The sequence below is a fragment of the Chiloscyllium punctatum genome, chromosome 12, assembly GCF_047496795.1.
Source record: "Chiloscyllium punctatum isolate Juve2018m chromosome 12, sChiPun1.3, whole genome shotgun sequence".
Classification (NCBI taxonomy): domain Eukaryota; kingdom Metazoa; phylum Chordata; class Chondrichthyes; order Orectolobiformes; family Hemiscylliidae; genus Chiloscyllium; species Chiloscyllium punctatum.
In genome coordinates, this window is record NC_092750.1 from 75506736 (window position 1) to 75524467 (window position 17732).

Consider the following 17732-nt stretch of genomic DNA (forward strand, 5'->3'; position numbering starts at 1 on the left):
GAACACACTGTCTGCAACCGTAGTAGACTCACCAACTTTAAGGGCGTTTAAATGGTCATTGGATAAACATATGGATGAGAATGAAATAGTGTGGGTTAGATGGGCTTCAGATTGGTTTCACAGGTCGGTGCAACATCAAGGGCAGAAGGGCCTGCACTACGCTGTAATCTTCTATGTTCTATAGACCATTTCAACCATATCCAAAGCTACTCTCTCACTTGGACCCCTCCATCTCACCTATGCCTGCACTTACAGAGTCATATAAGTGGACCTGAGAGGCAACTCTTTCACACTGAGGATGGTGTAGAGGGGTGTATGGAACAAGCTGCTGGAGGACATGGTAGGGGCAGGTAAAATGACAACATTTATGAGATATTTAGAGAGTTCCATTACAATGAAGAATCCAAAAACAGAGATGGATGAGAAAGGTTTAAAGGAATATGGGCCAAAAGCAGGCAAATGGGACTAGTTCAGTTTGAGTAACTTGGTCGGCATGGACGGGTTAGGCCAAAGGATCTGCTGTACAAGACTTGATGATGTACTGTGTAAAAATCTGGTTACCCTGTTATAGGAAATATGTTATTAAACTGGAAAGGGTGCAGAGAAAATTTACAAGGATGTTACCAGGACTGTAAGGTTTGAGTTATAAAGAGAGGCTGGATAGGTTGGGGCTTTTTTCCCTGAATATTGGAGGCTGACCCTATAGAGCTTTCTAAAGTCATGAAAAGCATAGGTAAGGTGAAGGAGTACAGAAGAAACCCTTTGACCCATCAAGTCTTTATTGCCAAAAATATACTACTACCTGACTCGTCCCGCTTTCTTGCACTAACCCCTTGCCTTCACCTTGAATATTATGACATACTCATCCAAGTATCTTTTAAAAGTTGTGAGGTTTCTCGACTCAGTTAGCCTCCCAGGAAGTGTATCTCAGAACATTTTCTGGCTGAAAATCTTTTTTTTTTAAAATCCCCTTTAAATCCCCTTTATAGCCTTTCGCTATAAACATTATGCCTCCTAAATATTAGCGCTTTAACTAGGGGCACAGCTGTTGTCCATGCCTGTTATGAACTATACACCTCCATCAGTCACCTCTCTCAACTTTCTCTGCTCCAAGAAATCACCCTGAGCTTATCCAGCCTCTCTCAAACCACAGGTTTCCTAATCCTAGTCCCCTCCTCTTCAGCATGCAATTCCTCCACAAGTCCATTCCCCATGTTCTGGATATTCTTCCCTACTTCCTGGAAAAAAAAGGCCTGCACAGGCCAATACCACTCTCCTTCACCTGGCTGAGTTTGGTGTCACTTTGCACAACTTCATTGTTTTATTCAGTTCAAAGAGAACTGTGGGTGAATTTGGCAGCTGATGTGGCAGCATCTCGGGAAGAAAGCCAAGTGAGCATTTCAAGTCCTGTGACTCTTCACCAGAACATTTCCTCACACGCTGCTTCCTGCAAGGACTCCATTCCATTTTCCCAGTTTCTCAGTCTCCATCTCAACCATCTGATAATATTATCTTCCACACAGGGATTAGGGACTGATCATTTAGGAACTGAAATAAGTTCAAAGAGTTCAGAGTCTTTGTAATTCTGTACCCTGGACCATTGTGGAGTCTCCATATTTAAAGCTGGTATGAGTAGATGTTTGGTCTCTCAGGAACTCAATGGATATAGAGAGTGGGCAGGAAAGTGGAGTTGTAACCCAAGATGGGCAGAATGGCCTATTCTGTTTCTTATGTTCCTACTTTTTGTGTGTGTGGTGTGGAAATAACCTCCAGGAAGAAGGACCCTCTGGTAGTCCTTCAGTGCTGTCCAAGAAACCTCCAGGCATGCTAAACATTTGTTGGTAAACAGTTGAATCTCACACAGTAAGATCTGGTAATGTAGCAGCTCTGATAAGAGGTGTGCAGAAGTATTACAGTGTGCTAACACAGTTGGTGAGTGATTGCTGCATAGTTCCTATTTGATGGAGGATTGATAGTCCTGACCTTTTCCCCAAGGGAACCAGGAAAGACAGAAAATAATGCAGAAGCAGAGAACCGATGACAAAAGACAATACCTGACTTGTGTATCTTTAGTCGATGTCCTGTCATATCTCTGAGATTCAAACTCCTCCAGATTGGACCATCAAATCCCATAGATCCTGTCCTAAATTGCAAATAAGAAGAAATGAGCCAAGGCCAAGACAACATTATTAAAATGTAGAACCAATTTTTCTACTGAAGTGAAAAATCACTCACACCTCTAGAAGAAACAGATACACACATTCTTGATGATGGGACAGGACTGTGGCCTGGACTCTGAGCTAGTTTAAAGTTATAGCCTCTGTGCTCACTGTACACTTTAATCTAACAGGATCTTTATGAATTTAATGGCTGTCTCTCGCTGTCCTCTGTCCAGCTATCCTTGGAGAAGACAGACAGTGGTCTAGGTGCCAAGCCACCAATGCTGATTCCTGACTCCCGAGTGGGGATGTGTATGATCTGCTCAAGTGACTTCTCGCTGACATGGAGACGTCAACACTGCCATGCATGTGGAAAGGTGAATCAACCCTTTCATTGACATTGCCCTGTCAGAACCCACTCACAACGACTGAATGCATTTATATAGTGACTTTAACATAGTGAAATAAAGCAAGATGATTCATTGAAATAATCAAGTGGAATCTGACATGGAAACCATGGAAGGGGATGTTGGAAGTGAAAACATAGTGTTGAAGAAACTCAGCAGGTCTGACAGCATCTGTGGAGAGAGAACTAAAACTAGCATATCAATTCCATTATGACTCTTCTTCAAATGGCATGTTCTTCAGACGATTCCTTGGGCTCAAACACAAACTTTGTTTTTCTCTCTCCCAGATACTGCCAGATATGCTGAGTTGCTCCAGTCATTTTGCTTTTATTTCCAATCATCAGCATCTGCAGCACTTTTCTTTGAAAGGCAATGTTTGGTCAGGCAACCACAAGTTGGTTAAAGAGGAAACTCGGGACCTAGTCAATGTCGTGAAGATTTGTAGTGATCAGAGTGGAAGTGATTAAGTTCAGGGGTGCACAAGAGGCCTTATATAGAGCAGCACAAATATATCAGAGAAAGTGGAGCTGGAGGAAGTTGCAGAAATACAGAGGGCAAGATCTTGAAGGAATTTGGAAACATGAAGGAGTGTTGCTTGACAAATTGTCAGTGTAGGTCAGTAACACAGGGGTGATCTGGATCTCAAGGGAGTGCAGTGAAGGATGGTGGGACTGACATGTGAGGAGAGATTGACTAGGTTAGGATTGTTTTCGCTGGAGTTCAGATGAGCAAGAGGGAGATCTTATTGAAACTTATAAAACTCTAACAGGACTAGACAAATAGATGCAGGGAGGATGTTCCCGATAGTGGGTGCATCCAGAAGCAGGGGTGAGGATTTGTGATGGAGCATTTAGGATGGAAATGAGGAGGCATTTCTTCACTCAAAGAGTGGTAAGCCTGTGGAATTCCTGCGGAAACCACAGGAAGCAGTTCATGCCAAAACATTGAGTGTGTTCAAGAGGCAACTAGATATAGCACTTGGAGTGAACGGGATCAAAGGTTGTGGGGAGAAAGCAGGTCTAGGCTGTTGAGTTGGATGATCAGCCGTGATTGTGATGAATGACAGTGCAGGCTTCTCCTGCTCTTATCTTCTATATTTCTATGAAACACAATTTGGCAGGGCTCAGGACCCACATAGTAGACTTTGGGTGACTTCAGGTTTATAGACAATGAAATATGGGAGGCCAGCCAGAAATGCATTGGTATAGTTGAGTCCAAAGGTAATAAAAACAGGATTGCAGTTTTCAGCAGGTGATGTGCTGAGATGGGATGAAGTCAAGCAATGTTGTACAACTGGAAGTAGGTGGCCTGAGTGATGGAGTGAATATGTGATTAGAAATCGGCTTGGGATTCCACTATGATACCAGACCGTTTCCTGGGCTGCAGAGTTTCAGTTATGAAGAGAGAATGGACAAACTGAGATTGTTTTTCTCAGAGCAGAGGAGATTGAGATGTAGATTAGATTAGATTATATTAGATTAGATTCCTCCAGTGTGGAAACAGGCCCTTCGGCCCAACCAGTCCACACCAACCCGCCGAAGCGCAACCCACCCAGATCCATTCCCCTATATTTAACCCTTCACCTAACACTACGGGCAATTTAGCACAGCCAATTCACCTAACCTGCACATTTTTGGATTGTGGGAGGAAACCGGAGGACCCGGAGAAAACCTATGCAGACACGGGGAGAATGTGCAAACTCCACACAGAGAGTCGCCTGAGGTGGGAATTGAACCCAGGTCTCCGGCGCTGTGAGGTAGCAGTGCTAACCACTGGGCCACCGTGCCACCCACAATAAAATATGAGGGACATAGGGTAGACAGGAAGAAATTTTTCCCCTTGATGGAGGGATCAATTAATATAGTGCATCGATTCTGCATAAGGGGCAGAAGATTTAAAGGAGTTATGAGGAAAAACATTTTCATCCAGCGGGAGGTGAGAACCTGAAACTCATTGCCTGTAATAGTGGTAGAGGCAAAAACCCTCATAACATTGAAAAAGTATTTAGATGTACTCTTTTGAATCCAAAGCATACAGGACTGTGGGTCAAGTGATGGAGAATGGAATTAGATTAGTTGGGTGGCTGTTTTGACTGGTGCAGACAATATGGGCTGAATGGCCTGCTGTAAATCTCTCTGACTCTAAGTTTTTTGACACATTGGATCAGTTTCAAACAGTTTAGATTCCATTACAGTGTGGAAACAGGCCCTTCGGCCCAACAAGTCCACACTGACCCACCGAAGCACAACCCACCCATACATTTACCCCTTACCTAACACTACGGGTAATTTAGCATGGCCAATTCACCTGAGCTGCACATCTTTGGGAGGAAACCGGAGCACCCGGAGGAAACCCACGCAGACACTGGGAGAACGTGCAAACTCCACACAGTCGGTCGCCTGAGGCAGGAATTGAACCCGGGTCTCTGGCACTGTGAGGCAGCAGTGCTAACCACTGTGCCACCGTGCCGCCCACAATCTCTCAGGGAGAGATTTAAAGCTGGTGGCAGGAAGCAAAGACAGTGGTTTTGATTAGCAAAGTTTAGTTGTCTGGTATTGAATGTCAGATAAGGTAGGTAACAATTCAGATATATGAGGATTGATGGAGGTGTTGGTGGAGGTAGAACTGGATGTCAGCAATGTACGTGTGAAAATGAACACTCTGCCTTTGAAAGGTGTGCCAGTGAGGTTCGGCTGGGGTTCAAGTCTGGTTTCGTGGGGGAGCATAAGAAACATTGCAGAAGCAGCAAGTCGAGCTATTTTAGGTGATTCTCTGGCTACAATGAGATGGTTAAATATGGAGCCGGATGACAGCAGTCCCACCTAGATGGACAACAGGAGAGAGGAGCTGAGCAAATTGGTGTGCTCACTGTATCAAAGGCTGTAGATAGGTTGAGAATGATAAAGTGGGAAAGTTTATCCTTGTCAGTTATACAGGATGTAATTTGTGACATTGACAAGAATAACTACTGTACTGTGGTGAGTTCAGACACCAGATTGGAGGAATTTAAGCGTGGAGTTTGGGCGAAGGTGGCAGTGGGAGATATGACACATTCCGAGGAGGAGAAAGACTGGAGGTGGGACTGTAGAAGATAACAGGCAGGTATGATTGCACTCACTTTCTCTCTGGTCTGCCTGTTGCAGGTTATATGTCGAACATGTTCCAGAAACAAGTATCCACTCAAGTATCTGAAAGGAAGGATGGCCAGAGTGTGTGACCAGTGCCACAGGGAGCTGAAAAGGAAAGGTAATACCAGTATCTCATTACATGGGATCAAGGGAAGGACCAATTACTTGAGGGAGGGAGTCCTGCGACATGATGGAGAAGCCAGGACACTGTTACACTGGAGGAGGAGGAGTCATAGAGATATACAACATGGATACAGACCCTTCGGTCCAACTATCCGAAACTGAACTAGTCCCATTTGCCAATGTTTGGCCCATATCCCTCTAAACCTTTCCTATTCATGTACCTGATCAAAAGTCTTTTAAATGTTGTAATTGTACCCACCTCTATCACTTCCTTAGGCGTTTTAATTATTTCAAGGTATGAGGGCATCACTGGCTAGTCCAGTATTTATTGCTTATCCATAATAGCCCAGAGGACAATTAAAAGTCAACTTAAGAGTCAATTTCCTTCCCTAAAGGACATTTGTGAATTTGATTTTTTTTCTGACAATCTACACTGGATTCATGATCATCATGAGACTCTTAATTCCAGATGTTTTATTGAATTCATATTCCACCGCCGTCCTGGTGGGATCAGAACTTTAGTCTCCAGAACATTGCCTGGGTCTCGGGATTAACAGTCTAGTGATAATACCATTAGGCCATTGCCTCCCTGTACCCTCACAGGGTTCCCTGTCATCTGTGGGGAAAGGCATGTAGTAACATGAAGAAGCTGGGAAGGTGCAACATTGTGCAAGGCCTGTTTAACACATTGTGTAATATATGCTCAAGCACTTCATTGTGTCCAGTTCTGGGTGCCATACCTTCAAGAAGGATAATAACACATGAGAGGAGATTCATGAGAACATTCCCAGCAATGAGGAACTTCTGTTATGTCATCTGATTGGAGAAACTAACTTTTCTCTCAACATAAAAACATGGAGCATTAGGCCATTCAGCCCATTGAACCATTCAAAATTATCATGATTGATCATCCAACTCCGTTCCCTAATCCTGCTTACTCCCCAAACTGCTTTATCCTGTTAGCCCTAAAAACTGTATCTAAATCCTTCATGAAAACATTCAGTATTTTGGCCTCAATCATTTTCTGCAGCAGAGAATTCCACAGGCTACCCACTCTCTGGGTTAGGACATTTCTCCTCAGCTCAGTCCTAAATATATCCTTAGTGTGTACTCCCCAGTTGATCGAAACATCCTTCCAGTGTTTATTCTGTCAAGTCCTGTTAGAATTTATAAATTAGAGCATGTATTTCTAAGAGATCTCTCCTTATTCTTCTAAACTCCTCTCTCAAGTGAGAAGAGAGGGCTGAGGGGAGATTTGATACAGGTATTCAAAATCAGAAATGGGTCTGGACGGAGTTTATGGAAGGAAAGGGAAAGAATAAATGATGTTGATTTAAGGCGAATGACAATAGAACGAAATAATGTATGAGTAAACATGTTTTACTGCAGCGAATGCTTAAATTGAGGAACATACTGTCAGTAATGTATCGTAAAGTGATAGTGATCTACATCACATAATAGGGCCCTTCAGACTGCACCAGACAAAAATAATCACCTAACTATTCTGATCCAATTTTGCAGCACTAGGCCCATAGTCTCGTATGTCTGGGCATCGCAAGTCATATCTGAATATGTTTTCAATGTTACGAGTGTTACCTTCCTTACAGGCAGTGAGTTCCAGATTCCAATCATCCTCTGGGTGAGAAAGCTTTTCCTCAAATCTCAAAACCTTCTGTCCCTTACCTTAAATCTATTTCCCTTGGTCATTCACCCTCCAAAAAAGGAAAGGTTTCTTCATGTCAACCCTACCTATGCCCCTCAGAATTTTTAACAGCTCAAACATGTCTCCTCTCAGTCTCCTCTGCTCTAAGAAAAACAACCCCAGTCTGTCCAATCTCTCTTCATAATCAAAACTCTCCAGCCCACACAACATCCTGGTAAATCTCCTCAGCAGCCCTCCAATGCTATCATAACAAAATTGTGGATTCTAGAAGCAACATTTTTTTTTACAGTTTCAGTAGAACCTCCCTGTTCTTTAACTCTGTGCTTCAACTAATAACATACCGTATGCCACCTTAACCATTTATCCAGGTGTCCTGACATCTTAAGGTCTGATAGAATCATGGAATCATAGAATCCCTACAGTGTGGAAGCAAGCCATTTGTCCCATCAGGTCCACAATGACCCTCTAAAGAGCATTCCACCCAGACCCACTTTCCTACCCTGTAGCCCTGTATTTCCCATAGCTAATCCATCTTGCCTGCACATCCCTGGACAATATGGACAATTTAGCATGGCTAATCCAGCTAACCTGCACATCTTTGGACTGTGGGAGCAAACTAGAGCAGCCAGGGGAAACACATGTAGACATGGGGAGAATGTACAAACTTCACACAGACAGTCGCCTCAGGTTTCCCAAATTAAACTAGTCCCATTTGCTGTGTTTGGCCCATATCCCTCTTAAACCTTTCTTATTCATGTACCTGTGCAAATGTCTTTTAAGTGTTGTAACTATACAGTCAGTTCTGCTAAAATGTGGTAGTTCAGTTCTCATGTGTTAAAGGAAAATTGTGTAATAGCAGCACCATTTATACTAATGGGGCTGGAATTGCGTGATAGAACATAGAACATAGAAGAATACAGCGCAGTACAGGCCCTTCAGCCCTCGATGTTGCGCCGATCAAAGCCCACCTAACCTACACTAACCCACTATCCTCCATATACCTATCCAATGCCCGCTTAAATACCCATAAAGAGGGAGAGTCCACTACTGCTACTGGCAGGGCATTCCATGAACTTACGACTCGCTGAGTGAAGAACCTACCCCTAACATCAGTCCTATATCTACCCCCCCTTAATTTAAAGCTATGCCCCCTTGTAATAGCTGACTCCATACGTGGAAAAAGGTTCTCACTGTCAACCCTATCTAACCCCCTAATCATCTTGTACACCTCTATCAAATCACCCCTAAACCTTCTTTTCTCCAATGAAAACAACCCCAAGTGCCTCAGCCTTTCCTCATAGGATTTTCCTACCATACCAGGCAACATCCTGGTAAACTTCCTCTGCACCCGTTCCAGTGCCTCCACATCCTTCCTATAGTATGGCGACCAAAACTGCACACAATATTCCAGATGCGGCCGCACCAGAGTCTTATACAACTGCAGCATGACCTCAGGACTCCGGAACTCAATTCCTCTACCAATAAAAGCCAGTACGCCATATGCCTTCTTCACTGCACTATTTACCTGGGTGGCAACTTTCAGAGATCTGTGTACATGGACACCAAGATCCCTCTGCTCTTCCACACTACCAAGTAGTCTACCATTAGCACAGTAATCCATCTTTTTATTACTCTTACCAAAGTGAATCACTTCACACTTAGCTACATTGAACTCCATTTGCCACCTTTCTGCCCAGCTCTGCAGCTTCTCTATATCCCGCTGTAACCTGCCATATCCTTCCTCACTGTCTACAACTCCTCCGACTTTCGTATCATCCGCAAACTTGCTCACCCAACCTTCTAACCCTTCCTCCAGGTCATTTATAAAAATGACAAACAGCAATGGTCCCAAAACAGATCCTTGCGGAACACCGCTAGTGACGGCACTCCAAGATGAACCTTTGCCATCAACTACTACCCTCTGTCTTCTTCCAGAGAGCCAATTCCTAATCCAAACCTCCAACTCACCCTCAATGCCATATCTCTGTATTTTCTGCAGTAGCCTACCATGATAATCAATACACGCTTTAAAACTTTACATTTTAGAAACAGTGCCCTCAGTTTGTCAATTGTATTATAGTGAATTTGCATTAACAAAACATGCATTATAGCAGATCGACCTGTGCCTGCATCTACCACTTCTCTGGCAGTTCATTTGAAATGCAAAACGTCCTGTGTGAAAAGGATCCCTCTAGGCCCCTTTTAACACTTTCTCCTCACACCTTAAAATGATACTCTCTAGTTTTGAACTCTGCTACCTGGGGAAAAGACCTTTGCTATTTACCTTATCCATCCCCTTCATGATTTTATAAATCCCTATAAGTCCACTCCTCAGCCTCAATGCTCCAGGGAAAAAAGACCCAGCCTGTTCTTACTAACACAAACCCTCCAGTTCTGATAACAATCTTGTAAATCTTTTCTGCACTCTTTCCCATTTAACAACATTCTTTCTAAAGCAGGACAACTAGAATTGTACACAGTTCAGTCAGTTCTGATGTAACACGATAGTTCCTATCCCATGTGACTCCATGTTAGAAGAAAATCGCATAATGGCAACATTTAAACTAATGGGGCTGGAATCACATAATAACAATACCAGACAGGAAAGTTCGCATTCTACAAATAACTTGATTTACATTCATCAATTGTGTTACAGCTAATTCGCACTGAAGAAATGTGTGTTATAGGAGAACTGACTGTACTCTAAATGTGGCCTTGTGGATAGCCATAATATAATGTTCCAACTCAGTGCTCTGTCCAACGAAGGCAAGCATGCCAAGTGCCATTCTTCACCATCCTGTATGTAATCCTCACTTGAACATGCTTTTTGAATCTTTGCAGAATTATTAACAGAGAGTGAAAAGGCTCCATCATTACTGACTCACTCACCAAGCACTACGTTCTCGTCAGTGTTTCACAGTTTCCACACAACCTCCCTCCGCAAACAGAAGAGGATTCCAACGGCTCTGAAGGAGGTAGGCCAATCACACAATACACCTATCTTCCAGGTGAGGCTAATGCAGAGGGAGATGTCTCCCTTCTAATTCCACTGACCCCAAGGGAGACCTCTTTCTGCTAATGAGGTTGACCCCAAGGGAGGCCTCTCCCTGCGAGTGAGACTGACTCATCCCCCATCCTTTGCCTTCTTTTCTAATGAGATATTTGGTGGTTGTCAGGTTGAAGCTTCAGCTGAGGGAGTGTCAATGAGTGGATATCTCCAGAGGTGTAAGAGGAACAAGAGACATTGGAAGAAACTCTGGTTTGTCATTCATGAAAAAGTGCTGTACACCTACAGAGCAAGTGGAGTAAGTATTGTCAGCACAATTCTCTTCCTTTATTCCTCTACGTCCTCCTTTCATCTCTCTCATCTCTCCCTTTACCCCTCAACCCTCCCATAGGGATCAGTGCTGTGGCCTCAACCATTTCCAATTCATATAAATGACTTGTTTGAAGGGACTGAAGGTACAGCAGTTATGTTTGCAGATGACACGCTGATGGATAGGAAAGTAAATTTCTATCGGGCCGCATGGTGGCTCAGTGGTTAGCACTTCTGCCTCACAGCGCCAGGGACCTGGGTTCAATTCCGGCCTCAAGCAACTGTCTGAGGGGAGTTTGCATATTCTCCCCATGTCTGCATGGGTTTCCTCCGGGTGCTCTGGTTTCCTCCCACATTCCAAAAGATGTGCAGATCAGGTGAATCGGCCACGCTAAATTGCCCGTAGTATTAGGTGCATTAGTCAGGGTTAATGTAGGGAAATGAGTCAGTGTGGACTTGTTGGGCTAAAGGGCCTGTTGCATGCAGTATATCTGTGTCAAAAAACTGCCTCACTTTTATAATAAAGAACAGAAGTACTCAGCCGTGAGAGAAAAGTGACTGATCACCTCCTGCCTCTTTTTTCTAACTCCCTGTTTCACCAACTCCAGCTACACTTGTGCAAGATCAGGCCTTCAGCCCTGTGAGCCTGCTCTGGCATATAAGACATAGGAGTGGAAGTAAGGCCATTCGGCCCATCGAGTCCACTCCGCCATTCAATCATGGCTGCTGGGCACTTCAACTCCACTTACCCGCATTCTCCCCGTAGCCCTTAATTCCCCGAGACAACAAGAATCTATCAATCTCTGCCTTGAAGACATTTAGCGTCCCGGCCTCCACTGCACTCTGCGGCAATGAATTCCACAGGCCCACCACTCTCTGGCTGAAGAAATGTCTCTGCATTTCTGTTCTGAATTTACCCCCTCTAATTCTAAGGCTGTGTCCATGGGTCCTAGTCTCCTCACCTAACGGAAACAATTTCCTAGCGTCCACCCTTTCCAAGCCATGTATTATCCTGTAAGTTTCTATTAGATCTCCCCTTAATCTTCTAAACTCCAATGAATACAATCCCAAAATCCTCAGCCGTTCCTCATATTTTAGACCTATCATTCCTGGGATCATCCGTGTGAATCTCCGCTGGACACGTTCCAGTGCCAGTATGTCCTTCCTGAGGTGTGGGGACCAAAACTGGACACAGTACTCCAAATGGGGTCTAACCAGAGCTTTATAAAGTCTCAGTAGCACAATGGTGTTTTTATATTCCAACCCTCTTGAGATAAGTGACAACATCGCATTCGCTTTCTTAATCACAGACTCAACCTGCATGTTGACCTTTAGAGAATCCTCGACTAGCACTCCCAGATCCCTTTGTACTTTGGCTTTACGAATTTTCTCACTGTTTAGAAAGTAGTCTGTGCTTTTATTCTTTTTGCCAAAGTGCAAGACCTCGCATTTGTTCACATTGAATTCCATCAGCCATTTCCTGGACCACTCTCCCAAACTGTCTAGATCCTTCTGCAGCCTCCCCACTTCCTCAGTACTACCTGCCTGTCCACCTATCTTTGTATCATCGGCAAACTTCGCTAGAATGCCCCCAGTCCCTTCATCCAGATCATTAATATATAATGCAAACAGCTGTGGCCCCAACACTGAACCCTGCGGGACACCGCTCGTCACCGGCTGCCATTCTGAAAAAGAACCTTTTATCCCAACTCTCTGCCTTCTGTCAGACAGCCAATCCTCAATCCATCCCAGTAGCTCACCTCGAACACCATGGGCCCTCACCTTGCTCAGCAGCCTCCCGTGTGGCACCTTATCAAAGGCCTTTTGGAAGTCTAGATAGACCACATCCACTGGGTTTCCCTGATTTAACCTGCTTATCACCTCTTCAAAGAATACCAACAGGTTTGTCAGGCATGACCGCCCCTTAGTAAATCCATGTTGACTTGTTCTAATCAGACTCTGCTCTTCTAAGAATTTAGAAACCACATCCTTAATGATGGATTCTAGAATTTTACCAACAACCGAGGTTAGGCTAATTGGCCTATAATTTTCCATCTTTTGTCTTGATCCTTTCTTGAACAATGGGGTTACAACCGCGATCTTCCAATCATCCGGGACTTTCCGTGACTCCAGTGACTCTTGAATGATCTCAACCAATGCCTCTGCTATTTCGTCAGCCACCTCTCTCAGAACTCTAAGATGTATCCCATCGGGGCCAGGAGATTTATCAATTTTAAGACTTTTTAGCTTTTCTAGCACTATCTCTTTTGTAATGACAACCGTACTCAACTCAGCCTCCTGACTCCCTTTAATTGTTGGGATATTACTCCTGTCTTCCACTGTGAAAACTGACGCAAAGTACTTGTTAAGTTCTCCTGCTATTTCTTTATCTCCCATCACTAGGCTTCCAGCATCAGTTTGAAGTGGCCCAATGTCTACTTTTGTCTGTCGTTTGTTTCTTATGTATTGAAAGAAACTTTTACTATCGTTTCTAAATATTACTGGCTAGCCTACCTTCATATTTGATCCTCTCCTTTCTTATTACTCTCTTTGTTATCCTCTATTTGTTTTTGTAGCCTTCCCAATCTTCCGATTTCCCACTGCTCTTGGCCACTTTATAGGATCTCTCTTTTTCTTTAATACATTTCCTGACTTCCTTTGTCAGCCATGGCTGTCTAATCCCTCCCTGGATAATCTTTCTTTTCTTGGGGATGAACCTCTGTACAGTGTCCTTAATTATACCCACAAACCCCTGCCATTTTTGCTCTACTGTCTTCCCCGCAAGCCTCTGCTTCCAGTCTATTTTTGTCAGTTCCTCTCTCATGCCCTCATAATTACCTTTATTAAACTGTAACACCATTACATCCGATTTTGCCTTCTCTCTTTCAAACTCCAGACTGAACTCTACCATATTATGATCGCTGCTTCCTAAGGGTTCCCTTACTTTAAGATCTTTTATTAAGTCTGGTTCATTGCAAAGCACTAGGTCCAGAATAGCCTGCTCCCTTGTGGGCTCCATGACAAGCTGTTCCAAAAAGCCATCCTGTAAGCATTCCATGAATTCCCTTTCTTTGGATCCACTGGCAACATTATTTACCCAGTCCACCTGCATATTGAAGTCTCCCATGATCACTGTGACCTTGCCTTTCTGACATGCCTTCTCTATTTCCCGGTACATGTTACGTGCCTGCTCCTGACCACTGTTAGGAGGTCTGTACACAACTCCAATTATGGTTTTTTTGCCTTTGTGGTTCCTCAATTCCACCCATACAGACTCCACATCATCTGACGCTATGTCATTCAGTGCCATAGATTTAATATTGTTCTTAACTAACAAGGCAACCCTACCCTCTCTGCCGACCTCCCTGTCTTTTCGATAAGTTGAAAATCCTTGGAGGTTTAACTGCCTGTCCTGACCCCCCTGTAATGTCTCTGTGATGCCTACCACATCATAATCATTCACTATGAGCTGTGCCATTAGTTCATCTGCTTTGTTATGAATATCACGCGCATACAGGTAAAGCGCCTTAATGCTAACTTTCTTATCATTAGAGATAAGATATGGTACCATCATGGCTGATCATCCTGTTCAGTACTTTGTTCCCACTTTCTCCCCATATGTTTTGATCTCTTTAGCCCTAAATACTGAATCTACACTGCCCCAAATGCTGCCCTTTGATTTTACATGCTAATTTCTTATGAAATGCCTTCTGAAAGTCCTAGTAAACCATATCCACTAGCTCCCCCTAATCAACTGTACTCGTTACATTCTCAAACAATTCCACTCATTTTGTCAAGCATGATCTCTGTTATGTAAATCCAAACTAATCTGTCCAGTCCTGTCACTGTTTACTAAATGCCCTGCTATTAAATCTTTCATATTTGGCTGAAGGCTTTGAATTAATCATAGTTGACTTTTAAACACTCTTTCATGGGAAATGAGTGTCAAGAACAAACTATTATTCTCATCCCCAAATTGGCCAACATTTGTAACAAGATTGATCAAACAAACTGAAATAAATTGCTGGAAGAGCGCAGCAGGTAAGGACATTCAAGAAGGGTTGATGCCCGAAACGTTGATTCTGCTGCTCCTTGGATGCTGCCTGATCTGCTGCGCTTTTCCAGCAACACATTTTCAGCTCTGATCTCCAGCATCTGCAGTCCTCACTTTCTCCAAACTGAAATAAATGAATGTTACAGTTGTGGCTCTTACAGATGTATGGGGACCTCGAGTTGGGAACTGATTATTTCAGGGTATTTGACATTCCAAAAGACAGAAACAAAGTAAGAGATGCCAAGTTTCTCTTCAGTACAGCACAGAAATATTCGGAAAATCAAGATGTACATAAAAAATAGAACAGTACAGCACAGTACAGGCCCTCGATGTTGTGCTGGCCTTTTATCCTACTCTAACATCAGACTAACCAACATACCCTTTATTGTACTATCTTCCATGTGCCTATCCAAGATTTGCTTAAATGTCCATAATGTATCTGACTCTATTACAATTGCCAGAAGTGCATTGCACGCACCTGCTATTGTCTGTGTAAAGAACCTACCTCTGACATCTCCCCTAAACCTTCCACCAATTACCTTAAAATTATGCCCCTTTGTGATAGATGTAGTATTAGATTGGGTAGTAATAAGCAATAACAAAGCAAAGAAGTCACTTCTTGAGGTATTCCAAACCTCTTAATAAAAACAGATTCCATCAAACAGGAGAAACTAAGTGAGAAAGATGTGCCACCTGAGGAAGTTAAGAATGGTATCAAATTGAGAAAATAGATTTTCGGTACTGAGATGGTTAGTGGACTGGGAAAATTTGTAAAATCAGCAAACAGTAATTAAAAACTAAACAAAAAAGGGAAGCATTAGAAAGCAGGAGTAAACTCGCAAGAGACGTGAAAACAGATAATACGAGCTTCTACAAGTAAGTAGAAAGAGAAAATATCTCTGGATTGAGCAATGTCCTTTACAGGGGTGAGACTGGGGAACTAATAATGGAAAACAAAAAAATGACAAAGGTTTGAACAAGTATTTTGCATCTATCATCAAGGTGGAAGACACATTAAAAATCCAAAGATAGTAGAGAAACAGGGGCCAGAAAGGAGAGGTGCTTAAAATAAGCATACACACAATCACTACAGAAAAATTAATGACTCTAAAGGTTGACAAATCCCTTGGACCTAATGACCTACATTCTGTGATCTTGAAAATTGTGGCTGAAGAGATGTTGGATGTATTGTTCGCAGTCTTTCAAAGTTCCCTCTGTTCTGGAAAGGTCCCAGCAAAAAAGAAAATCACAAAGGTAAAATATTCAAGGCAACAGAATGGTAGAAACCAGGAATCTACAGGGTGGTTATGTCCATCATAGGAAAAATGCTGGAATCCATTATAAAGGGAGTAAAAGTAGAAGATCACTGTATAATCAAGGACAGTCAATGTAGACTTGTCAAAGGGAAACCACGTTTGACAATTTATTGGAATTCTTTCGTTGTCCATGCTTTGAGACAAATAAAATAGTCAGAACTCCATTTGCAATTCGACACCATTTTATTCATGAAACATAATGAAGATACAAAAGGCTGAATAATATCCAAAACTCTGCTCCTCTGTGATAAAACTCCTGAATCTTACATTAATTGCTATATCATTTTCTACATTAAGTCTTTGTTGCAATCCTTATCTAAATTAGTACTGGCTACTAGACTAGGATAACATACTAACCATGCAGCTAAACTTGGCGGGCTGTGTCATCGGCTCTGATGTACTTGATGAAGTTGGTCTCGCACTTGGTTGTCTTCTCTCTCTCTCTCTCCAGGAGAATCCTGGGCCAGATCCAGTCTTCACTATGGGACTGGCCACTGGGTGTCCCTTCTAATCCTTCCCTGGGTCCCCAGCTAATTGATCTTCCAGGTTAAGGTAATGGGATCCCCAATGTCATGTACAAAAGGTGTTGGGGCTACTTTCGCTGTCCATCCTCCAATGCATCAGTGTATATCCGTCTCTCCACACATTGTCATGGTGGGAACCCAGGATATCCTACTAGTCTGTTCGCCATACTCCAACACACAAATCACTCTCATTTTCCTGGTTTGCCCTTGCCTGCCTTTGTCTTATCTTGACCTGTCCTGAAAGTCCCATCAGGCCTGGCTGCTCAAAGGTTGCCTATTCTGGTTACAGACCTAGCCGTTCAGGCCCTGATGTATCTGGCCACAATTTCAGAATGTTACAAGTAGAGTTGGAAAGGGGAACCAAAGGTGTTGTGATTTGGATCTCCAAAAGGCATTAGATAAGAGGCCATGTAAATGTTTTTAGGGTGACAGGAAACAGAATTGAAATAAATGTGCCATGTTCAAGCTGTTGGAGCATCACAGTGATTAGTGCTTGGCTTCAACTGTTTACATTCTACGTTAATGACTTTAATAAAAGGCCTGTAAAGACTAAATTAATGAAACTAAAAGCTGATAAGTAGATGTCTTCTTATTTTTCTTTACTTTTGAGGACTGAAATGGGAAAAAGCTGGACCATAGAGCAGTCCAGAACAGGAACAGGCCCTTCAGTCCACGATGTGCTAAATATGACACCAAATTAAACTAGTCCCTTCTGCCTGCTCTTGTACCGTATCCCTTCATTCCATGCATATTCATCTGCTTAACTGCTTATCTGCTTATCATTTCTACGTCCACCATGCAGTGCATTCCAGACTCTTTGTGTAAAAGACCTCCCTCTCACATCTCCTTTGAACCTTAAATGCATGCCCCCTACTCTTGGACATTTCAACTCTAGGAAAAAGATTCTGACCATCAACCCTATCTATGCATCTCATAATTTTATAGACTTCTATCAAGTTTCCTCTCAGCCCCTGCCACTCCAGAGCAAACAACCCAAGTTGTTTTTTAGATTAGATTTCTCACAGTGTGGAAACAGGCCCTT

The 17732-nt window shown here is 43.0% G+C and overlaps 1 protein-coding gene across 1 annotated transcript in view; it reads left to right on the forward strand.

Annotated features, from left to right (window-relative positions):
- LOC140483946 (FYVE, RhoGEF and PH domain-containing protein 5-like) overlaps nt 1-17732 on the forward strand; it is a 239377-nt gene that overhangs the window by 211025 nt on the left and 10620 nt on the right. The window contains exons 15-18 of the mRNA XM_072582811.1: nt 2396-2536; nt 5710-5812; nt 10322-10455; nt 10657-10785. Of these exons, the coding sequence (XP_072438912.1) occupies nt 2396-2536; nt 5710-5812; nt 10322-10455; nt 10657-10785 (507 nt within the window). The remainder of the gene's footprint in view (nt 1-2395; nt 2537-5709; nt 5813-10321; nt 10456-10656; nt 10786-17732) is intronic.